The 26,290-nt window shown below is 35.8% G+C and overlaps 1 protein-coding gene across 1 annotated transcript in view; it reads left to right on the top strand.

The window, feature by feature from the left end:
- UTRN (utrophin) overlaps nt 1–26,290 on the top strand; it is a 359,787-nt gene that overhangs the window by 298,109 nt on the left and 35,388 nt on the right. Inside the window, exons 60-66 of the mRNA XM_026666216.2 lie at nt 3,132–3,193; nt 5,835–5,909; nt 11,057–11,258; nt 14,559–14,644; nt 19,038–19,195; nt 20,669–20,835; nt 24,666–24,777. Of these exons, the coding sequence (XP_026522001.2) occupies nt 3,132–3,193; nt 5,835–5,909; nt 11,057–11,258; nt 14,559–14,644; nt 19,038–19,195; nt 20,669–20,835; nt 24,666–24,777 (862 nt within the window). The remainder of the gene's footprint in view (nt 1–3,131; nt 3,194–5,834; nt 5,910–11,056; nt 11,259–14,558; nt 14,645–19,037; nt 19,196–20,668; nt 20,836–24,665; nt 24,778–26,290) is intronic.

Raw genomic sequence — 26,290 nt, 5'->3', positions numbered from 1 at the left:
TTTAAAGCTACATTTTTATCAGAAATTACTAAAAAATGAAATATAAATCTGAGATAAGATAATAGTTTATTATCTTAAGAGTATTTGCAGGATCAGCTGGACTGAAACAGTTGCTAAGTTATCTGAGAGTTACTTGAATTGCAGCAGGATAGGTAGAAATGGAATAAATTTCTTTTAAACAGAACTATTCATTTATTTACAGGCAAAAATTAAAATTAAAAATAATTTTAAAATAAAAATAATAATTAAAAATAATAGTCAGCAAAGATATTCTGTATTCTAGTTAGGACCAGGGGTGGTATTCATCAGGTTCTGACCAGTTCTGGAGAACCGGTAGTGGAAATTTTGAGTAGTTTGGAGAACTAGCAAATACCACCTCTGACTGGAGATTTTACAGTATCCTTCTCCTGCCACGCCCACCAAGCTACGCCCACAGAACCAGTAGTAAAAAAAAATTGAATCCAAACTGGGGAAGAAAATGTATCTGCAAAATTCTGCACTGCTTATCAATGTAGGGCCGTAGCAAAGATGACACTCTTGTACTAGCAGCATACAAAGAGTCAAAAAAGGCATGCAGAGAAACATACAGCAACAGCACAAAACCTAAATTGTCACACATAGATATAAAAATTAATCTTCCTTGAGTGAGTGACTTGACATTGATTGATACAGAGATTATATTATCTTGTTACTTGGACTGCTCTTTATAGGTACATCATAATATACAATTATGTTAAGTTTAAATGTTATAAGTAATGCGTGAAAGCAGTCCTAAGCTTCCAAGGTCAGTGGCTGAAGAAATTAGAATGGCAGGGCAATAGAATTCCACTAAATGAAGGGAAGAAAACTTATGTCCTAGGAAATAAATAACAATTTCCGAGCAATTTTTCAAGCCATCAGCAGTTTAGTGCAAGAGGGCATTAGGGAGACAGCTTGAGAATCAGTGAATCCACAGCCAATTTGTTTTCTTTAGACAAACTGATCAGCTATATTAACTGAATTAGCAGCCGAGTAAAACAGCACTGGGGCCATATTACTTTATTTGGGTGGAAGTGAGCAATGAAGATGGATGTAAAGATTGGGGAGTAAATGATCGGTTAAAAGTGGAAGCAGGGATGGCTAAAAACCCTCTGGAGGATTTGCTCCCTCTGGAGTGTAGCAAAACTCTATTCTCTGAGAACTAGAAATATTTCCCAGTTCTCCATTTTGACATCAGTAAGAAATATATCACAATTTCTTTCTAACCATGGCTGAGTAGGCAGTGAAAATTTATTTTCTAATTGATTTTGGCCATCAACATTATTATTTAACTGAGTGTACATCACTTATTGAAGCAGGTTTAAAAGAGGAGAATATAATGCATTACTTCATTAAATAATGCTTAATTTGTTAACATATACTCAATTTATGAACATTGTATCATATTGGATGTTTGAAAGGTTCTTTTTTTAAAATATGACCTACTATATCTAATGAAATTAGTTTTCCAGAAATGCTGAAATAAAATAACATTCTGGTGTATGATTTGAAGGAGGTTGCACGTCATCAGGTCATTGCTGACCCCATGTTGATTTGTTCCTAACCTGGTCTTTCAGTGGCATTCATTGCCACTGAAACTGAATCCATCTACCTCTACTGGTCATCCTCTTATTCTAGTTCCTTCTACCTTTCCCAGCATAACAGCCCCAGCATAAGAGCCTTCTCCAGAGAGCTCAGTCTTTACAAGATGTGATCAAAGTAGGATAATTTCAATCTGATCACTTGTGCCTTGAATAAGAGCTCTGGGTCAATTAATTTGATGATCCACTTGTTTATTTTCTTTGCTGTCCATAGCATTTCAGAAGTTTTTCCCAACAAGAAAATTCAAAAGGGTCAATACTCTTCTTATTCTGCTTCTTCAAAGCCCCAACTTTCATTTCCATAAAGTATCATAGGGACTAGCATTGCATGCACATTTCTTTATAGATGTAGACATATAACTGAATCTGAATATCTTTTCCAAGGTCTCCCTGGCTATTGTAGTAAGTGCTAGTCTGTGGCTTATTTCTTGACTGCTTGTTCCTTTAGTGTTGATCCTGAAAAGTAGAAGCTATCCAGCCCTTCAATAGCTTCATTGATAATTCTGAGATTAACTTTTCTACCCTGTACTCATTAGTGTGTTTTTGTTAGTATTTAATTTTAGTCCTTTTTTTTATTGTGGTGCTTCACTTTTTTACTAGGACTTGCAGATCCTTTACAGTTTTTGCTACCAGGCAAATGTCATCAACATAGTGTCATCAACCAATAACCTATTGGTATTTATTCCTATCTGTTGCTAAGCAAGAGAGTTGTTAAGTGAATTGTGCCCCATTTTACAGCCTTTTATGCCATGGTTGTTCAGCGAATTACTTCAGTTGTTAAATGAATTGTGGTTGTTAAGTGAATCTGATTTCCTCATTGACTTTGCTTGTCAGAAGGTTTTTAAAAGGTGATCACATGACCCTGGGACACTGCAACTGTCATAAATACCAGTCAGTTGCCAAGCATCCCAATTTTGATCATGTGCTACAATATTCATAAGTGTGGAAAACAATCATAAGTTACTTTTTCAGTACTGTTGTAATTTTGAATAGTTACTAAATGAATGGTTGTAAGTCAATGACCGTCTATATTAAAAACAGTAAAAATCTGAGAGATATAGAGCCAGGATTCAAAGAACTAATCATATTCCATAAAGATATAATACAAGGGTCTTCAAACTTGACAGCTTTAAGACTTGTAGACTTCAACTCCCAGAATTCCTGAGCTAACATGATTGGAGGATGAATTCTGGGAGTTGAAGTCCACAAGTCTTAAAGCTATCAAATTTGAAGACCCCTGATATAATACATACTCTTCAGAAAAGAGATTCTGCCATTATAATAAAAACTACTTGCTAAATCCCTGTGTTTCAACAGTGACTTATTAATTCATGTTGTGTAATTGATACATGATACAATACATAAGTTTAAAACTTGTTTCAGTGTAGATACATAACTGCCCGGATTCCTGAAATTTGGTCGTGATACATTAACAATTATTTTTAGGCAGATTGTTTACTGCATTTTTGTTTCCTGGTGATTGAAAATAATATTCATGTTTTTTTCTTGCAGTCATCACACTCAAACAACATCCTGGGATCATCCTAAAATGATTGAACTATTCCAATCACTATGTAAGTGCCCTTAAAACTAAAGCCTCTCCATGTGCAAAAGTGCAGTTTATGCCACATAAGCAGGATACAAGTTACCCTATAACTTTGTCATAATGTCATTCATGTTAATTCTTCTTAAAGTCAACTATGTCCAATGCCTGTATTATATTCTTATACTTTTTTCATTTATACAATGTACAATGTCCTCCTTAATAACCACCAGGTTCAGTTTATTGATTGTACACCTTCTAATTAAAGCAAAGGTATGTTGCAGTTTAAACCAGTAATGGGATTCAATTTTTTTTACTACCAGTTCTGTGGGCGTGGCAGAGGAAGGATACTGTAAAATCTCCAGTTAGAGATGGTATTTGCCGGTTCTCCAAACTACTCAAAATTTCCGCTACCATTTCTCCAGAACTGGTCAGAACCTGCTGAATACTACCTCTGGTTTAAATGGAAGTTTGGTACAATTATTATATTTATTCCTCAAAAAAATGCCATAGGATCCCATGTATTTGAATATAATATATTTCAAAACATACCTGATGACACTCTAAGGAATATAATTTGGCTAGTGCTTCTTTAATAATAAATTCAAGGTATAAGAACTGCATTATAGCAATAGCACTTAGGTTTATATACTGCTTCACAGTGCTTTACAGTTCTCTCTAAGCAGTTTACCCGATTAGCATAATGCCCCCCAACAATCTGGCTCCTCATTTTACCGACCTTGGAAGGATGGAAGGCTGAGTCAATCTTGAGCTGGTCAGAATTGAACTCCTGGCAGTCGGCAGAATTCGCCTGCAATACTGCATTCTAACCATTGCACCACAACGGTTCTTTTATGAAAGCAGTACATGACTTTTAGCATCCAGAGTTGTGGAATGGTTAAGGTGCTGAGTTTAGCACTAGAGACACTTGGTTTCAAGTCTGCCTCAGCTGTGAGGTATATGTTTTGAAAAAGCAAAGCCAGCACACTAGAGTGAGGGACTGCAGAACTCATGTTTAAAAGTTATAAGCTATCCCAGATAGTCTGTTTTGCAAAGAGTTTTAAAATATTACAATTGCTAATTTATTGGGTACTTTAACCTATCTCATATGCACCTACATAACACTCTTTCCTCCTCCTGACCTGTATCATCCCAATTGAAATCCTACATCCAGTTTAACCATTCCATGTATCTGAGGAAACGAACTATAGTTCACAAAATCGTATGTCTTTTAATAAAATCATTGTTTTGAAAAGGTGCTACTTGATTCCTTCTAAATCTCAGTCATGGATGTTCACAGGATAATTTTAGGCCCATTATCTTCTCCTAGCCCAACCTATTTCATTTTTGTTTATAAGGGTGAAAAAGTGAAAGAAGGAACATTATATATGCCTCTTTAATTTTCTGGAAAAAAAGCTGGAAATAAATATGCTGTCAGGATTCCAGCAGTTGCCCTAATTAAATCATGAGCCTCGAGCCAAGCTTCAAAAACTACAAAGAATTTATAAGAAGCGAGCATGTTGGCATGACCTGCTTGAAGCTGATTCTGAGACACGTAATTCATGTCACCCTTGACCCTGGTTTCCCCCCACCCCTTTGGGTGTATCATAATTCATATTCTCCAGCCGAAACACATTCATAGCTAAGAGTCATCAATCACATTCTCTAATTAGAGATTTGCATGGCAGAAATTCTGGTCACTTAGTTATAATCTTTGCAAGAGAAGAATGGAATGCACTTTTGGTTCCAAACTGCTGTACTGCTCTTTCAAATCCCCCCCCCCCGCCCTTCTGTTCGTGGCAACTCTAAAACAGGCATACAAATGTTTTATGAGTTGACATTGCCATCAAGGATTTCTATTAAATGTATTATTAACACTTCTTATCTGGCTATGAATATATTGAAATTAAGACTCATGTAGTTAGAGATTGATCATGTGGCCCTTTTCCATAGAATTCAGTTCTAACAGGAAGTTGCTTCCAGTGGATGTATCAAAGTTTTGATTCTGAAGACGTGGAACTGTGAGAGTTGCTACTAAGAACCTCTGAGGATCTTATAAAAAAATATGCCACAGAGAGGACTGGTGCAGGGCAGAATAATACTAAAAATCAAGTCTCGTGCATTTCTGAAAGGCTTAGGAATGGCCACTGGAGCATCTCCAAGGGTTTTCACTAAAAAAGAAACACTTTCATTATATTTGACTTAAATTGCATTGAATCAGATCAAGTCACTTTTACCCTGGGTCCATCTATTACTTTGTTCTGATCAATTTTTGAAACATAATCCTTAGTATACCTGTCCATAGCTTGTTGCACATCTCTATGTTACAGCAACTAGCCTGTTTTGTATTGTAAGATAAATTGTTTTTTTCTCATCTGACGCCATTCATGTAAATGTTACTACGATGTTCAAAGTAAAGCTGTCTAAAATGTTAAACAGCTGCCATTATCCTATTCATTTTTTCTGAACAGGAACTAACTTTAAACCTCTCATTTAATTTGTAGTGTTGCATTCCTATTTTCTTTTTTTCTCTTAATTAATCAAGAAAAGGATCAACTATTGATTGATGGACTGTTGATGCATTTTGTTAAAACTGACAACAAATGTTTGATGGTATTGGGCTAATACTTCCTTAGAATATATTAACTTTTTCTTCTTTGGCTTTTTTTTAGCTGATTTGAACAATGTGCGCTTTTCTGCTTATCGTACAGCCATCAAGATCCGGAGACTACAAAAAGCTTTGCGTTGTGAGTATGCCTTTCAAAATTCATTACTCCTTTATTGTCCCAGAAATCAAAGTTATCTTGAAGAATCTGGAGATAGTTTCTTAAGCTGAAGATTTTGATATTCAAAATGGTAATACTAATCACTCCTAGCCTGAATCACTCTTCACCTAATTTGCATTACTTGTGTCACTGTTTTGGAATGACAGTGATTCATACTCTTATCACTTTGAGTTTAGATGCCTACAAGGCACATGTCATGGACTGACTGCTTTACAAAGATTCAGAAACTGCAGATTTTCCCAAATGCAACAACCCAGCTGCTGATGGGAGTAAACTGCTTTAGGGGCATAACAACGTCTGCTGTGGAATCCATCTATCTTCTACATTTTACTGAAGGCAAAATGCTTTAGGGCTCTTCCTCTGATGAAATTTGTTGAACTGGACTTAGAGGCAGGTCTTCTTGATAATTGCCCCTATTCCTTAAAGCATATTTCATCAGAGGTCCAAAATGGCTCCTTTTATACCGTCATTTTGGGAGGCTTTTAAAATTATTTTATTTTGGAAAGTCTCCAGAGTTTAATGGTGTGCTTGCATGTCATTGCTGATAGGATGAGACATTAGCTTTATTCATTTGAGTTTTATATTAGTTTATGATCATTTATGTTGCCATGGCTAATTTGTTTTTATGGATGTAATCCATCCATATATCCAAAAAGGATATAAATCATTTTGAATTTCATGGTATACAAACTGTAAATTAGTAAATAAATAACAAACATGGTGCCCAGGAAATGTATGGGTGGTACAGTTCCAAGCAATTAAGGTAGGTAATAGATAAATGAAAAGAAGAGAGCAAGAAAGAGCTGTCCCTGGTTCCTTTTGGAGCAAAATATATGTTATGGGATGAAAATATTGTCTACAATGTAGAGGAACAGCATGCTGTTTGCTGAAAAAAATGATTAAAACACATATAAGTACACCTTTTAGTGAGTTAAATCATTTTGGATTCATGGTAGTGGGTTATACTTTTAAATAAACACATTTTTCCCTTTTAAAAAGTAATCCCTACATCTGCAGAACATAATCTCTCAAGAGATTACACAGAATCGGGTAACATTTGACAAATGTTAACATTATTGAAACATCCAGGTATACCTAGAAATCCACAGCTGTCTTTTTCAATCTCTCAGCTGTTTATTCCATTTTGCTTAGCAGCAGTCAAATCTTCTGCTTTTCTTCTATCATGGATTATACTGACAATTTATGTTCACAAAGGCAAATCAGGTTTCCAAAAGCTATCAACTTGGTATTTATAAAGATAGCTGAAACTGCAATAGTATATTCGTTTCTGTATTGCATAGTGTGAATGCAGTCATAGGGATAATTAAATGTAAATCCACTACACAAATCCTCCCATAATATATAGTTCAGTAAAGTAAACAAAAGGGATAAGACAATTTTATTGTCATTTACCTGTATGTACAATGGCACATATTAAAATGAAATTTGTATGCCCAGCTCTCAAAATAAGAAACATCCTTTGAAATATATAAAAAGCATACGGATGAATGGATGGATGGATGGATGGATGGATAGACAGACAAGTCAATTAGTTAGCTTGGTCTAGTGATTAAGGTACCAGGCTTGAAAACAGAAGACCATGAGTTCCAGTTCCGCCGTAGCCATGAAAGCTAGCTGGGTGACCCAACTCTGTCTCAGCCCAATTCATCTCACAGGGTTATTGTTATGGGGGAAATAGGGGGAGAAAGGCGTGTTGGATATGTCTGCCACCTTGAGTTATTTGTAAAAATAATAGTCAGGATATAAGTAAATAAATAAATAAATAAAAATACTGAAAAACCAATGTGTTCTTGGACTTCTGGTCTTTTAAACAAAACTTTTCTCTGATTGTTCAGTGAGACATTCTTTTGAGATATAAAATGGCACTAGAACTCATTGAAACATCAAGTGTTTTGTAGACAGATAATGAAGGAAAGATAGTGATGAGACACTTCTGGCATTGAGAACTAGGTTAATCACACTTTCATTTTTAGTTTCGTCTTCCCAGAAAAAAACAATGTAAGGTTTCTCTGTTCACAGATAAATTACTGGAAATCTCTTTAGCACTAAGAATGTGCAGAATGACTATAAATGACTGAGGTCAAAAATCTTGTTTGGCTGCCAGGCCTCACTGAATCCAAATCCAATTTTGTTCTTTTAAACTAATCTCTCTGAAGCAGAAATGCTAACAGGTGTTCTTTTTTCCTTTTTTTACTTTCCAACATCTCTGACAATAAAACATTTTATAATCTCTGTGCAAAAATAAGTAGTCACTATATTAGTTATTAAGTGAATTGAATTCAACAGTAGACAGATCTTTAAACAACACTACATTTACAGTTATTCTCGACATGGTTTTTAAGCTTGTTAGCTTACCTCTATTTGGGATAGGTAAAGCAAAACAAGTCTTGTATATTTTATTATCAGAAGGCACCAAAAATAAGTTGGAAAACTTAAGTTGGGGGCGATAATTTTTTAACATGTTAAATGTGGATGAACAACTCTGCAATGCTTCCATTTTAGGTGTCACCCAAACCAAACTGTCATGCATGTATAGTCTGTTGAAATGGGAAATAGTTACTATAATTTAAATCTGTAAGAGTGCCAGACTATATACAGGTAGCCTTCAATTTGCAACCACAGGGAGTTCAACATTTCCATTGCTGAGAAAAACAGTTGTTAAGTGAGTTGTGCCCCATTTTACAACTTTTTTTTGTCATGGTTGCTAAGCAAATTACTGGAATTGTTAATTGAATCATGTGTTTGTTAAATGAATCTGGCTTTCCCCATGGACTTTGTTTGTCAGAAGACAGGTGGGATGGTTATAAATGATGATTGCATGACCTCTGGACAGTGCAGCTGTCATCAATAAATGCCAGTTATCAAGCACCCGAATTTTGATTTCATGATTGTGAGGATGCTGCAATGGTTTTAAGTGTGAAAAACCTGTCATAAGTCACTTTTTTTCAGTGCCATTGTAACTTTAAATGATCTCTCCAAAATGGTTGTAAATTGAAGGCTACCTGTATAGTGATAACACTTTAAAGCAAATGTTGGATTGAATCCCCTTTTAACAGAGGCTCATCATCTGACTGTTAGAGGTGACTGTTTTAGCATACCAATTGCAGAGTTCAGAGGCTTTGGGTAGAAGTTGTGAAGATGTCTGAAGAATGTTGGAATCTGTGTTGACAATAATATGCTTTAATAAAAATGAATAAAAAGTTACAGTGTTGGTCTATAATAGTTTGAATATGTGTAGTCCCAATACATTTGATGGGTACTAGGTTGGGAAAGGCTACTCTAGACTAATTTTTGTCTCACTGGTTAAAGATAACAAAGGTAGAAGGATTTGCAATATTTTTGTTATCTAATTTTCAGCACAAATAAATGATAATCCTCCTTGCTTATAACTTAAAACTCTCTACAGCTGCAACACTTTTTGGAGTGTTACCTATAATTGGGAATTGTGGAAAAAGGACTGAAATTGCCTCCCAAGACTTCTGTAAAAGAAGAGAATGAGAATTGTGTGAGAGAAATACAAAATACATTGGTATTTTGTTTATTGCTAGTGCTGCATAAGAGGTAGCAAATGTTTGCCAATGCTTTTCTGCCCTACTATTATAAAGAGCTTTTCTGTTTAATTTCATGTCAGTGATATGTAACAATTTATCACTCATCCTAGAACTGGCAAACTGATCATATAAAAAGGTTTGAATGAAACTAAATATTAACATTCCAAATATCAGGTGAAAAGAATGCGAAGATAACACACTGCTTGCATTTTTTTTAATCGTTTCTAGTAAAAGTTGTCTCTAAAGATTATGGAACCATTTGGCTTCCAGCTTAAATCCTTTTTATCCCCATGAAATGCCTGTCTCCATAATTTAAGACTACTTGGGGAAAAATTCATAAAGAGCTTTTTTTGTCTCTTATCTCATTGAACAGATGATAATTAGTTTCCCATAATCACTATTGTAACTACAGGTCCTTTTGAAATTAACACATATTGTTGTCATCAGCTGTAACAAAAATGGGAGCTTCCATAATGGATGAATGCCACTACATATGCGCAAAGCCCCATTTTCACATTTTTTTCAAGATCATTAAGGGATTTTAAATGATACATAATTTTGCATGCTCTGCTAAGCACTGTTGGATGCCAATATACAAAGCAATTGCTGAATCCTGCTTAGATAGCTTTGAAATCAAGATGATTAATGCTTGTTTACATGTTGTAGCCAGAAGCCCTCACTGCCTTCCCAGTTTAGAATTCTTGGTTATAAATGGTGCTTCTTGTCAGAAACATTAAGTCTTGAACTTGGTCAGAATATCGAGGGCTTTTCACCTGTCACAAAAGTTATCTTTTTAAGATATCACTATCCGCATTTTAAAGGTTTTAGCTGAGCTTCCATGTAGTTAAAAAGCCTGGAAGATGAAGCATTTTGATCTCATGCCAAAAAGATATCAACATTTTGATTCCATGCCACAAAGATATCAATCTTCTTTTGGAAGAATATCACTTTCAAACCTGTATGCTTAATTTTGATGACTTCCCAGTAGAGGTGGCCACTTGAAATAAAAATATTTTCTGTGTTTCTTAAAGCTTCTACATGTTTATAAATCTTGTTTATGCATGTTATATTATCATACATGAAAGTTCATTGATGTGTTGCTTCTTGAGAATTATAATTTAGGGTGCCTTCAAATGTTTAGCCCCCGTAATGTTATACGCACACATAATATTGTGAAGTATCTGGAAAAGCAATAAATAGATAAAAGGAAGATGACATATATGACTGAAATTGTGCTGAATAGGGATGTGAATGACACAGCATCCTAGCTGAGGCATTTCTCATAGCAGTAAACAAAATTTCAAACTAGATTAAATGCTAACTGATTTCTCCATCTACATCTATAAAGCAGATGGCTTTGGACTGTTAAATGCAGACTGCTTATACAAACACTTTTATTTAACATCATGAGTTGGAAAATAACTGAGAAAATGCTTTTCGAGGTGTAATATTGCTTTGCTTTAGGACTTAGAGAACTCATATACTTGTGATAAAAGAAATATCTTTTAGTTGACATATACGTATATGTATTTCCAGTGGACCTCTTGGACTTACACTCAACGAACGAAGCTTTTAAACAGCACAAATTGATTCAGAATGATCAGCTCCTTTGCGTTCAGGATATCATCGGATGCCTCAGTACGATTTACAGTGGAATGGAAGACAAGCACGAAGATCTTGTAAACATTCCACTCTGTGTAGATATGTGTCTCAACTGGCTGCTCAATGTTTATGATAGGTAAGTGTGAGATATTCAGGAAAATCTTGTAAGTGCAGCAGTTTCTTTTTACTGTTATATGTGGGAAAGATGAAACGAATCCACATATTCGTAATGCTTTTTTTTAATGCCAATAAAAACTCAAATGTGTTTACTAACTTCTGCTTGATAGATGCCCTTGATTACTATTTTCAGAAGGCTAAATACCTCAAATGAAAGCAGAACTAAAGATTGTTAGGTGCCTAGTTTTATGGGAGGAAGGAGCCATTGAGATTTGAACGCAATTACATAATTCAACAGGTCCTTGATATTTTGCTTCATGTGGAACCTTGCCTAGCCTTTTTATAACTGACCGTTATTTTCCACTTTATACAGTATGTGTTCAAGCCAAAGCCAACTCTTTTCCTGTAAAATCCCCCAACAGTAAAATGATTGTTCATAACTTTATCTTAACATTTTCACAAATGGGCTTGGTTTGTTTCTAATTCATCGCTTAACATGCTCATGGTTTATATCATTGATGTACACCATTTTTAAATAATTACCCACCTACAGGTTCCATCTGCTTCTCTCATGCTCTTCATCTGGAATTTAATTAGCATCTGTAAGACATGCTCACTGATGTTTATGGTCTTTGTAAGACATTAAGTGAAAACAATTGACAGCAGCACCTATTGTCTTTTGTATTTCTGTCACATTAAGAATTATTTATTTCTCACATTAAGTCAGTAGAGAGAACAAAAGTGAAATTTAATATCACTGAATATTATTTTCAAAGATTCATATATTTAGAATCCATTAACATTTGCTCTCTAAAAATGCTCCAGCTTTAAACATAAGCCTATAAACATTTGCATTGCAAATGTGGTTTAAGTATGTAACACTGAAAACACAGTAATGTACTGGAACGAAAGACTAGCATGAGAAATTAGAATGTTTACTGCTGGTTTTCTTGTGGAAGAATTTCCAGCAGTGCCAGACATGAAGGACTTTCTGAATGAGGTGAATTGTTTCATAGAGAGTTTAAAAACTGGTTGCCTGTAAATGGTATAAATGAATGACCTTGGGAGACAAAATGAACTGCAAACTAGGCAACCATCACACAAAAGGTATATATGTTGTTCTTGCCTGGACTACTTTGAAGGGCTGAGAATGCCTGAAAGAGCATAGATAGAGGCTGTGGTAGGATTCAAATTTTTTTACTACCGATTCGGTGGGTGTGGCTTGGTGGGCATGGCTTGGTGGGCATAGCAGGAGAAGGATACTGTAAAATCTCCATTCCCTCCCCACCCCACTAACCTGCTTTCCAGCTCTTCTCCTGTGCAGGGTAACAAAAGAAGACCCAGCTGATCAGCTGGGACTCGGGAGGCAGAGAATAGATGGGGGCAGGCCAGTCGGAGGTGGTATTTGCCAGTTCTTTGAACTATTCAAAATTTCCCCTCCCTGTTCTCCAGAACTGGTCAGAACCTGCTGAATACCACCTCTGCATAGAGGACATTAGCAACCTATTTTACAAATGTGTCTCCATTTCAAGGAGAATCTTTAAATAACTTCAGAAACAGATTATTTTATTAAAAAATATTTCTTGCATTGACTGTGAGTTTGTACAAGGTTCATATGATAAGCACAGTTAGAAAATCCAAGGTGACACACAAAACTTGGCACTTTCCATAGATCATTGAGCAATCAAAGTTTGGTCTGGAATTCATGTGAATTTGTCAGTAGCAAGTTAGAGGTTTAGTTAGCCAGACACCATCAGATCTAGACAAAGGATTGTAGGAGGTTCAACAAGATGAAGAGTCAATGCATGCAGTTGAGATGTCACAGAAAGACATATATGTGTATCATCTTTCTCAATTTAGCTGGCATTGATCAGAGCTCATTGCAGAACTAGACTACTTAAGATTAATACTTAAGTAGAACATTAATACTGAAGAAGTTGTTTCTTCTCTCTTCCTACTGGCTCTTAATAAATATTGCCATAAACAATAGATTGAGCTTTCAGGTTGTATCTTTGTACTGAATCTTGTTATCTCAATGGCTATCAACCTTCTTATATAGAAGCTCAGTAATGAAAAAAGAGAAAACAAACAACAGACGCTTTGTCAATACCCAGAAATGTGAGTAGATCTGGGTCAATAGTTGAAGATATTAGCCCAGAGAAATCCCAAGGCAACCCACAGTCATAGTAACCAGGCTGAAGCACACAATCACAGTCAAAAACAATTATAAGCAGCTCAGGATTAGCTGACAGTTGCTGGCAATGACAGCTGAAAGACTGAAAGACATCCAGACTCGGGCTTAAATATTGTAATATTGAGTTGAATATTTCCTTTTGAGTCCAGGTATTGGAGTCTTTAAACAAATGTAATTCTGCAAAATGTCTGTCTCAGTTTTCTTTCACCTGTGCTCGTCTGCCATTTCCATGGCCCAGTTGCAAATGGCTCATGGCCTGGTAGTAATCTGGGGCCTGGGGGTTGAGCATTCCTAAAGTGATCTAGTGTTTTTGGCAGTATTTTTAGAAGTGGCTTGTTATTTAGCCTTCTTCCTAAGGCTAAAAGGCAATAACTGCCCCAAGGAAGGCAAAACTAGAACTTCCAGTCTTTTGGTTTATAACCTTATGCCTTAACTAGAAAGATCCAAGGACTTGTCAAGGTCATTGTCAAGAGTCAAGACTGACTCAAAGACAAAAAAAAAGTGAGTGGGGGAGGGTAGAGAGAAGAGACTGGAGAACTGTCCAGAAAAAAAAGACAATGCCTAGCAAGTCTTTCTGATTAACTTTCTCATTTGCAGAAGCACTGCTTGACCCATTTAAAGCCACACCTGGATGCTCTTCTTTCACTGGATTTGTTGCCAATGATGGTTTTGTAAATACCAGACTGCATAAGATTGAAGTCATACTGCTAGCTGAAATCAGTACTGTGCATTTTCTAATTGACATATATAAACCCAACATTTTTGCTCTAATGTACATACATATCAAAGTTTTTAAAGCTCAGGCTAGTCAAAACATGCTCTGAAAAATATTAATGTACCTGTAGATACTATAATTTGTATTCACTTGTCATCATTTCCTGCAATGCAGGGTGTCACATTATTAGGACATGCTGTGATACTGTACGCTTCAACTACAACGCGTTGTAATTAATGTGTTTAAGCTGAATGTAAATATTTAGAGTTTGCACTGAACATTTGTGAAAGAGACTCATTGATATGATTAGTAGCTAATGTCTAGAAATTGAAGTACACCAGGTGTTTTTCAGTGTTTGAATTAAATTATACCACCTCCTGCCAACTATTTTAATGCTGTTTCTATAACAGTGCCCGGACTGGAAAAATCAGAGTGCAATCCCTGAAGATTGGCTTGATATCTCTTTCTAAGGGTCTCTTGGAAGAAAAATACAGATGTGAGTATGCTTTAAATATAATTCTGGAAAATCCATAATTTTGCCAAGGTTTGGCAAGAGATGAAGTAGAGTTGTTTGGAACAAGTGCATTTCTCTGTCCTTTCTGTCTGTCTATCCAACCCATAGCCATGCTTGTGTGCACACACATACACACTTGTCACAGAATATTACTAAACTGATAAATTTACATCTCCTTTTGATTCTATATTTGAAGTAAGGCAATATTCCAACTCCAGTTTCAATGAAGTCCACATTCCAATAAAATGTTCCATCAAAATGTAGAATCATTAGTAATTAATTAATTAAATTTATTGGCCACCTATCTTGACCATGGGGTAACTCCAAGTGGCTTACACTACTTTCTTCAGAATTTCTTTCACAGATAGTCTATATTCTGCCTCAGAAACCAGTGTGCACCAATACCAGACGTTCTGGTAATGTTAAACAAAACTGACCTATAGTCAGAGAGCAGTTTCATTTAGTATCATATGTATTTGCAGCAATTCCTCTGAATAGTATAGAACTACCCAGTGGGATAGTAGATAATACCCAGTGAGGCAGTTTGGTTCAATCAGTATAAATGGATGTTTTGTAACAAAACATAACTTCTATGGCAGCCATTTTGTAAATAGGTAAGTCTCCTATGGGAAGCATTTTTAATGCCCCATCATACCTTCACATAAATCTAAATATATAGTCAGCTCAAAAGGTCTAGCTCTAGTGTAGACTTTCTATACTTCCCCCTTCTGCACACACACAGATACCTATTAGCTATTTCTATTACTTTTCTCACTGGTTGATTATCCAGGAATACACTGCTATATGAGAAGAACAAATACAACTGCCTGCTGTTCTGCAGCACATGATAAGATTGACTTTTTTCTTCTTATACAGTTAAGAAAAATACAGTTTGGGAAAAATTTCTAACTTTATATATAATTCATCTGTTAACAAATTTCATGAATTAAAAAAAAAGCCTTTCGAGTAAACATTTGAGGACCAAAAAAATAAAAGGAAATTAAGTTACCAGAAAACAGGGGGATTTCTATTTTTTAGAATATTTATAAACTGCCATTCCTCTTTACCTAACCAACTGGTCCTATAAAGTAAAGCAAATAAAACGATTGAATTAGTAATGCCTCAACTCATCGCAATGGATTATATGTTCTGTTTTACAAAGTAGATTTGATGTTTACTGTTCATAGTAGCATTGGCCTTTTATATTGTATTAAGCTAAATTTCTATTGTAATACAGTTAGTAAATAATAGATGCTAACAGTGGGCATTCTGTGTAATTCAGATTTGCAGAATAAAATAAAATGACATAACATTATTTTTGTTTCTTTGCTAGCAAATGATCCTTTGTGCCATATTTGTTAAATAAGAAAGGAGTTCTTTTAAACCCTGTTTTGATGTCCCAGTCCTCTTTTCTTGAGATGTGCACAAATTCCATTAATTAATTAATTAATTAGGGAGTTCCTTAAGACTTGGCTTTTTTGCCCAGGCCTGGAGGCAGGGTGTTTTTGGGTCCCTTGTTAATATTATTATTGTCCATTCATCCAAGCACTTACGTTTTTAACTATGTTTTAAAGTTTTTGTGCTTTAAATATTGAAAGACGCTCAAGGTCTTTTCAGAGTTGGTTAGGTCTGAAAATCTACTCAATCTATCAAAATAAAGGATAAAATAATCCAACTTTCTTATATTGAAAATTATTGGATCTGAAATCAAATAGCCATGGTAGCGCAGTGGTTAGAATGCAGTATTGCAGGCTAATTCTGCTGACTCCTGATGGCCAGCAGTTTGGCAATTCAGTTCCCACCGGCTAAAGGTTGACTCAGCCTTCCATCCTTCTGAGGTGGGTAAAATCAGGACCCAGATTGTTGGGGGCAATATGCTGACTCTGTAAACTGCTTAGAGGGGGTTGTAAAGCACTGTGAAGTGGTATCTAAGTGCTATTGCTATATATCTTCCACTCTTGGGAAAGTAACTACTTAGAGCAGGGCTCTTTTGGTGGACACACTAGAATTTGTAAAACATGTGGGTGTTCTTGCAAAATAGTTTATAACCAGATAAAGTACCACTTTACATGATGTATATGTCATCTTGTTGATATCTTCCTCTGCATGTCATCTAAATGAGCCTGCTTATCTTTATTATGGGCAAATGAATGTGCTTCCAAACAAACAAAATACATTCAGTGCTCAGCTAGAACCATCTGTTTTTATCAGTCTCGGAAGTAAAAAAAAATTGGTTGGAAGCATGCAAGCTTTTTTTTAAATTAAAATACTTTTTTAAAAAAAATCTCATATGATATGAGTGGGGAACTTAGTGGCAAAAAGGAACAATCCTCAGGATCACTGGAATCTCCAGACATGATTTTGGAATCCTCAAGTTTAAAGAAATTTTTACTGTGACAAAAGAAGTACCACCCGCACCATTTAATTTTGGATAAAAATATTACTGAATCAAAATACAAATAAATGAAAAAAGAGCAGTTGGTTACTGGCTAATGAAACAACAGATTCTTGGAATACATTATAAATAAACCTAAACTCTTTAATTAGCTCCAGATATAATATGTAAATATTATGTAGCTTATCAGTGAAACTCAGACCCATAAATGTCGTACAATAAGGAATGTTCACTTCATAAATTATTTGAAAAACTTATGAAAAGTTACATGCCACATATTGGGAACATGAATTAACAGAAATAGCTCTATCTCGGGGTTGATAAAAGATGATTGATGTGAGAATACTTCATGATGTGGAAGAAGCGTTAGTGTTTAATTCAAGCTTATCTGCTCATAAATATATCTTAAGCATGCAGTATAAATGATTAAGTAAATATTAGACTAGGAAGAATGTGTTGAAGTCATTCCAGATAAGTGAAATAGAAAAGTCTGTCAGATTCTTCTCTCTTCCATGTGGTATTTAAGTAGATCTAAAGCAACAGCGTACAAATCTTGATAGAGAAACATGCTAGGTATTTTATTGTTTGAATGTAATCGTAACTTTGTAATTTTTTTTTATATGATTAGCTTTTATTTTAACCCAATACAGAATGGTGTTTTAATAAAACTTTCAATTTGGAGAGTGATTTTAAAAACAAATACTTTGTGCTTAAGACCCCAGAAAGAGACTTAGGTTCCCAGAGTGAATGGTATAATGTAATTGGTGCTGTACTTCAAAAACTCTTCAATATGTTGAAGAACTGTTAAGCTACGGGTGTCCAACTTTTTGCTTTCCTGGGCCACATTAAGTGAAGATGAATTGTCTTGGGCCACATATAAAATACAGGTCCTCAACTTACAGCAGTTCATTTAGTGACTATTCAAAGTTACAATGGCACTGAAAAAAGTGAATTATGACCATTTTTCACAGTTACGATCTTTGTAGCATCCCCAGGATCATGTGATCAAAATTCATATGTTTGGCCAACTGGTTCATACTTATGACTGTTGTAGGGTCCCGGGGTCACGTGATCCCCTTTTGCAATCTTCTGACAAGCAAAGTCAATGGGGGAGCCAGGTTCACTTAACAACCATGTTGCTAACTTATCAGCTGCAGTGATTCTCTTAACAACTGTGGCAAGAAATGTCATAAAATGGGGCAAAACTCACTTAACAAATATCTCACTTAACACTAAAAATTTTGCAAGTTGAGGATTATCTGTATATAATACAGTTATAATAAATGCTATAAATAATGTTAAAAGTTTATAATCTTGTGTAAAGAGTATGCATTACTAGCTGTCCAGGGCCAAATTTGGCCCATGGGCCACGGGTTGGATAGTTCTGTGTTAAGCTAAAAGCTTAAATAAAATAGAAATACAAAAAGGGATTTTTTAAAAAATACAAACAGTTATTTACATTTTCAAGAGAATAAAATTTTTAACTTGGCTCTGGTAACAAACAATATTGATGATTGCTATGAAACTTATTTTCTCCCCAGTTTTGGTGGACAATGGGTCTCTATTCCTCACTTCCTTTCCCATGCACTATTTGTAAGAAACAGCAAAAATATATGACAGCACCTTCTTTAATAGCCAACATATCACTGTGGAATGCAGAGAGAGTATTAGTTAAAGGGCAAAATGAAGCCAAAATTGCCCTAAATCACCTCTTCCTCATTCTGTTCAATTTAGATGGATTTTTCTGTGATCTCCCTTTATTAACAAATAAGAAGTGATAGAGAATGGCAGACATGAAAGCGCTGCCTGAAATACAAATTTACAGGAATTGTAAGGAAAACATTTTGCATTTCTATGCTTTGCACTAAGGAAGAGATGCTTAGAGTAATTCACAGGTAAAATTGGAAGAAATGAGAAATTCTCAATCCTTCTCAAACAAGTGTCCTTTTTACTCCCGCCCCTTCCCTTTTTGCCTTGAAGATCTCTTTAGAGAAGTGGCCGGACCAACCGAAATGTGTGACCAGAGGCAGCTTGGCTTGTTATTGCACGATGCTATCCAAATCCCTCGACAGCTTGGGGAAGTAGCCGCTTTTGGAGGCAGTAATATTGAGCCCAGTGTCCGAAGCTGTTTCCAGCAGGTAATTGTGTTTGTTTCTATTTCTGGATGCTCTAAATACGGTATGTTCAGATGTTAGTTGGGTTCAGAGGGAGTGTTCTGGCCAAGGCTTCCTGAGACCATAATTAAGCACACTCTTAGTGAAAATAACTCTTGTTTTATTTCAACACTGGGAATTATGCTAATTTCCAGCCTGTAATGAGTCCCAAACAGTCCCTCGAGATAAGCACCCACCTTTATCTCCTTTGAATTGCTGCCAACAACTAAAGTGCCAAATTAACTGAAAAAAAAACACCAACCGAAGTACAAAGTGCACACAGAGCTTCAAGGTTTAATCCAAACACAGCGAACGACTTTGCTTCCTGGAAAGGAGCCTTGCACCTCCTTTATACCTTAGGGGACGGGCAATCACCTCCAAGCCTTATTCCCAAGTTGCCCGTTTTGTCTCAGCTGCTCTTGCCTTCTAGCAGCTCTGTACATATGCACACTGGGAACAGGCTCCCCTTGTTCCTCTGCCTTGCTGCTGCCAGACTCCAGAGGCTCTGGAGTCAGCACCCCACTCCCAGTTGATCCTGGCCCCCTCTCTGCATTGGATGCAGGACCCTCGTCCGAGTCCTCCCCAGACTCCCGGACTGGTCCCCATTCTTCCCGACTGTCTGATTCCACTGCCGTTTGTACAGGCTGCCGACAAACCACAACAGGGAGTCTCTTACAGACCTTCTGAAGATTTGAAACTCACTTCTAAAGGGACATAACAGAATAGCAAATTAACAGAGTTGGAAGGGACCTTGGAAGTCTTCTAGTCTAACCCCCTGCTCTGGCAGGAAACCCTAGACATTGGAGGCAAGGTTTATACACCCATTACTGCCATCCTTTCCTTTAATCATTTGAAGTGCCTGGAATGGGCTTTTAGTCTCATAAGTTTGTAGCACTGATTGGAAAGGCTTATACAGAGAGTTCTCGACTTACGAACACAGTTGGGACCAGAATTTCCATAGCTGAGTAAGGAAGTTAAGTGATTCACACCTGATTTTATGACCTTTTTTGCCATGGTTAAGTGAATCCCACGGTTGTTAAGCTTTATTGCCTTTGCATGTCAAAAACTGGCTTGGAAGGTTGCCAGTGGTGATCAAAGGACCCCAAGGATGCTGCAATCATAAGTATGTGCCGGTTGCAAGTGCCCAAATTTTGATCATCTGACCATGGGGATAGTGCAGTGGTCATAAGTGCGAAGATTGGTCATAGGTCACTTTTTTCAGTACCGTTATAACTTCAGACAGTCACTAAAAGGAATGATTGTAAGTCAACTACCTGTACAAGGGGCGCTCCTATTACAGCGGAAGTAATTGTCTTTTCTTTTTTGACTGAATGTTGGTGGGATGAGTATTGTTCCCTTGAAGATTAAACTTGGAATACAATTTTTTTAAAGAAAATAGACTGAACAGGAAGCTTTAATATGAATTAAATTATTTTTAATCTCATTCTCATTTATCAGCATAATAATAAGCCAGAAATTGATGTAAAGCAGTTCATAGACTGGATGCGCCTGGAGCCACAATCTATGGTATGGTTGCCAGTTCTACACAGAGTAGCAGCTTCAGAAACAGCAAAACATCAGGCCAAGTGCAACATCTGTAAAGAATGTCCAATTGTTGGCTTTAGGTAAGCGAAATAAAAAGCCTTTTATGAATTGTATCAGTAATGTAATTGACTTATATTCCAGCTTCATTGTACATGCTATGCTAGTAACTCATTACCTGATATATTTTAAGTTAGAGACTCATAAAAAGTAAAGGGGAAGGGGCTCTTAGAGGTCTTCTAATCAGTACAGACTGCACTACAACTTTTCTGTAGTGATGACCGTCTAGCCTCTGTCTGAAGATATGTAGCAAAGAAGAAGTTGGCCACCAAGTTGGGCACTTCTTTTAACCATTTGTCTTGTTGGTTTGGGTTTTAGACCTTTTGTTATCTTGATAACTCACCCTCTTTTGGTTTGGGAAAAATGAACATGAATCAATGTGTATGCTTAATTCAGTAAGTGGAAAATCCATTGGGCGGTATTGTTTCAGAAATTCACACTCATCAATTGAATGGATTGTCACCTGCTTCTGGATTAAAACAATTGACCAGGTTTTTGAAACTAAACTATAAAGTAATTTACTATAGAAAACTTTACAGTACAGTAAATTATTAAATGTAGAAAACGTTTGAGAAGATTATGTAGATTAACGTCTATAGCTAATATGGATTAGAATGTAAATAGGGTTGAAGCCAGGCGGAATTCGTGATAATTCTTGCCAGTCTCATGAAGCTGCTTTACAAGCAGCACTGTACCCCTTATGTGGGCTTATTATCACAATGATGCAGTATTTGCATTATGCTGGGGAAATTGCAACTCAGTAACACAGACCTTGTGATAGTTTTGTATAAGATTTTTGTGCTCAAATATTTGTGGTGTTAGTTCAGTAACTGAATCTGAATTCATTACAAGTGTTATTACCAATGTTCCCAAATTGTATGGAAATTCCTAACAAAAATGTTTTAACAGTAGCAGGTTTGCAGAGCTGTCTGTTCTAAGGAAGGTTTCTTCTCCATGAAAGAAAGCAAAGGGAGGCAGCAGATAGTAACAGTTCAGAATGGTCTCCCCGTATGAATGGTCACACATGCTGTGCCCTCTTCCATAGGTATAGGTTTAATTATATCAGATGGAGAGCTCTCTAAGTGGCTATCGTATTATTTATTAGTCTAGCATTTTCTTCCTTCCTTCCTTCCTTCCTTCCTTCCTTCCTTCCTTCCTTCCTTCCTTCCTTCCTTCCTTCCTTCCTTCCTTCCTTCCTTCCTTGGCATTTTTGTGTTTCTTATTTCAATACTGTAAATTCCTGCCTTCTTAACTCATATATGATTTATATGAGTCCCATAGTCTCATTTCCATTGTACAGACACTTATTCTGTCCATGATCCTTGAACCTATCTTACTATGGAATATATTCTCCTTTGAACTGAACTTTACTCCTAGTCATTCCACAGACAAATCCATGGAATTTTGGGAAGGGGGGGAGGGAGGGAGGGAAGGAAGGAAGGAAGGAAGGAAGGAAGGAAGGAAGGAAGGAAGGAAGGAAGGAAGGAAGGAAGGAAGGAAGGAAAGAAAGAAAAATTTAAGATGCTCCTTGCCTCTTCCCACAAGGAAACTCAATAGGGAAGCTGACAGTATATTGGAAATCAATCTTGTTTCTGCTGCTTTTTTGCCCACCTGTGGTCATTCTGTTTAGGTAATGAAATATCCCTGAAACTATGACCCACCAGGGCACAGGTTGTCTAGTCTCCATGCTAATAACCACTTCAGAGAGACACCTTTTATCACTAACATGGGAAAGATTGCAAGATTAAATCCTCTCTGTCCATCTTTGGTAGTCTCATCACTGTTTGATTCCTTTGCAGCTTCTATTTAGCTTTAGGGATGTGTGTTAGATGTATTTACTTAGTATAAATGATAAAAATGGATATAAAATAAAGAAAATGAATGATTACAGAGCAAAGGCAGAAAAAAAGTCAGTGTGGCTATTGCATCTAATCATAAAAATAAATCACATTATTTAAATAAATTATATTATTTAAATCAGATTTCATGTCATACTGGAGTAGCTATAGCTGGTTCAGCATTTCTCAGCCTAACCCCCTAGAATATCTCCATACAATATATTCAAAAGTCATAGTCAAGCCTACAAACATTGGCGTTACGACTAAGATACATCAATGTCAGCAATCATTCAAATATTGTTTGGAGTTTCTAAAAGTTTTTTGCACGAAATAATATAAGCTTGCTATCTGCTAAAAATAATCATGGATTCTGAAATTCTCACATTTCTAAATGGGTCAGTAGTAAAAAGAAAACTAGGTCATTATCTTCTCTTTGTCACTTGGCCACACCATTAGCCCCTGACTATTACAAACCCCAGTTAGCAATAGCAATAGCACTTAGACATACAACCTTTTCTCAGCAGTTTACAGAGTCAGCATATTGCCCCCAAGAATCTGGGTCCCCATTTTACTGACCTCAGAGGGCTGAAGGGCTGAGTCAACCTTGAGCCAGTCAGGATTGAACTCCTGGCAGTGGGTAGAATCAGCCTGCAATACTGCATTCTAACCACTGTGCCACCACAGCTTATTTCAGCATATTTTCCTGATTCTAAAACATTAAAAATTCAGCTTATGCTGTTATAATACATCTAATGCTGGTTGCTATTTACCTATCGTCTCTTCACAGAATATATTTAAAAATGGATTCATTTTCTCCTTTATTGAAACTCACAGATTTATTCATTTAGATGTAAAATAATTTGCCATCTGGCGTTGACAAAAGGGAGCCCAGTAACCTTATCATATATTTCTGTTGATTTTGCCATTAAGTGTTTATGACAGCCTAACAGAAATTGCCTATTTTGTAGTTAAATCTTCCACTAAGCCAGTGCTGGAAATTTAAGTAAAACACAATATTTTTTGTTAGCTGCTAATCAAAAATGCCTTTTATCAGTCTGAAACGTCCTAGGAAACAGCCTTGACACGCATGGGATGAACATTCTCAACTTAACTTATTTTGTCACAGAGCAAAGTAGCCTGGCCTGGCGTAAAATTGAAATATTTTAAACACCTGGACAGAATAATTAAAGGTTGCTCCTTCCTTTTTTCAAATTCCTTCTTTTGAATTGCCATAAAAATAATTGAATAAATAATGTAAAAACTAGCTGTGAACACGAGTACACAATACAAAGAAGACCATGATATAAGTTATAATTTTTTTAAAAATCTTAAGTTTCTTTGGGTTACTTCTTTGATTGCTTCTAGTAACAATCACCATCTTGAAATAGTGATCCTTTTTAATTATACTGAATCATCAATCTCTTCCTTCAGGAATGCATTTATATAAAAATATGCTGCATTCTTCTGCAATGGTTTCTCTTCACCCCCGCTGTGTGTGAGAAAATAGTTCAACTATTGAAAACCTGTGATAGATATTGATTTTCATACCAATTATAATTGTGTTATAAAAGCCATGGCATACTACGGCATGGATATGCAATCTTTCTCGTGCCAATCAGTAAATAATTAAAAATGGGCTTTACTAACTAGAATTTCTCCTTAAATTTCTTTAAAAAGTCATTTTTTTCTGGTTCTGGTTGTAGTTACATTCAATTTTATTTGATATTTCTAAGAACTAAACTAAACACGGAATTCATACATTGGTAGATGAGTATAGTTTTTAATGGAATAAATAGTAGGTATGGATAGTTTGCACACAGTCTTTACTCAAATCATGAGATGGACAGCCCCCTGAATAGTGTCACAATCTATTCATCTATTTTAATTAAGTTGTGTTTTACACTTTGTATTTTAAAATTTTGAGTTACAAAATCTGTGGAGCTTGGCATTAAGTTTTTGATTCTTTCACAAAATTGAACGTCTTCAATTTTTCTCCCCCCAAACTCCATTCACAGATATCGGAGCCTGAAACATTTCAATTATGATATTTGCCAGAGCTGTTTTTTCTCAGGTCGAACAGCAAAGGGTCATAAATTACATTACCCAATGGTGGAATACTGTATACCGGTGAGTATACAAATTTTCTTCATTGAATACTTTTTGTGTTTTCCCTAGTATAAATTTCTTCTGTTTAAAATTCATTCTATTTTTTACCAGGGTAACTTGTTTTATCTTGGATTAAACTTAATGTATTAAAGGGAGCTGTTGTTAGTATTGGAACTGGTAAAACAAACGTAGAGTTACGTTTTTGAGAATGGACCAAGTTTGTTGTGGAGTAATATTGTTTACACTTTCTTACAAACATTCTTTGTTTAACAGACATAAAGGATAACATTTTGGGTTTTTTTTTAAATAAAAAATCTCATTTAAAAGAAAATTTGAACAAAAACAACATAGACCACTCTGTCCTTAAATGGCTGGGTGGACTGGACATTTGAACTACTATTAGTCCATGTATTTGCCATATGCTAAATAAATGAATTGAACAAAAAAAATATTCTTTTTCTAAAATATATTCCACTTATTAATTTTATTATTACTTTTATTGTTGTTGCTATTTGTTGTTGTTATTATTATTATTGCCATTGATATATATATTTACACAATCAGTTTGAAAGATGGGAATTTGGAAAGAGTATGAATATTGACTGCTCTTAATATTTATTTTGGAATTCATGTTTATAAGTTTCTGGAATTCCCATGATGGCTATATAATCCTACACTTGTAGCTTTCTTTTGGGTTGGACCCAATGCATGGTCAACTGGCTGCAATTTATTTGATTTTCATTCCATTGCAATGTCTCATCAGTTCTAATGTCGAAGTAAAAATAAATACAGAATCAAAGCAATATACAATCCAAATTGCAAAAACAAAACCATATAGGAAAGAACAATAATAAAGAACAACAAGAGATGCAGGTAATATTACTGAAAGGGTCTTTGAAAAAGCTCCATTCTTTTTAGTAACTTCTAAAAACTGCAGCCTGCTCTCAGTGGGGAGCCCATTCCATCCAAGGTTGAACATCAAGAGAATTGAAATTCATTGCTGTGCCTGATGTGAAATCTGGCACACGGTGAATTTTTGAGCCTCTGTATGAACATAATTAATTCTTTCAGGATTTGGATGGATGGAATGCAACTTCCAGGGGATGAAAGCAAATGCCTTTCTTTGTGCATCACTAATTGAAGTGTTGTCTTCACAGTAGTGCACAACAGCATGAATTACTATGGAACATTAGGAATATTTTTTATAGTTAGCATGAAGACTAGGTATAGTGATAGCTCATCTTTTAATAATCCTTTTCAAGATTTGTTTTCACTGTCCCACTGCTGAAAAGCTGGCTTCAACATCAAAAATTAGATTATGGTAAAATTCAAGACACCACTAATTATATCCTCAGTGTGATGGTTATATCCACCCCATAATATGTATCTGTAATGTCAAAAAGGATTAGGCAGAGCAACCCTTGCATACTTACCTCCTATTCCTAACATGTTTCTAAAGGAAAGAGGAGAAAATGATTTTGTATGCTGAGATTCTTCTGCCTTCCTCTAGGAATACTATGGTCTGTACCCCCTG

Source organism: Notechis scutatus, chromosome 1 (genome assembly GCF_049901735.1).
Source record: "Notechis scutatus isolate UNSWTSFEM ecotype Mainland chromosome 1, rNotScu1.2, whole genome shotgun sequence".
Taxonomy (NCBI): Eukaryota; Metazoa; Chordata; class Lepidosauria; order Squamata; family Elapidae; genus Notechis; species Notechis scutatus.
This window is presented reverse-complemented; position numbering and strand designations above follow the sequence as displayed.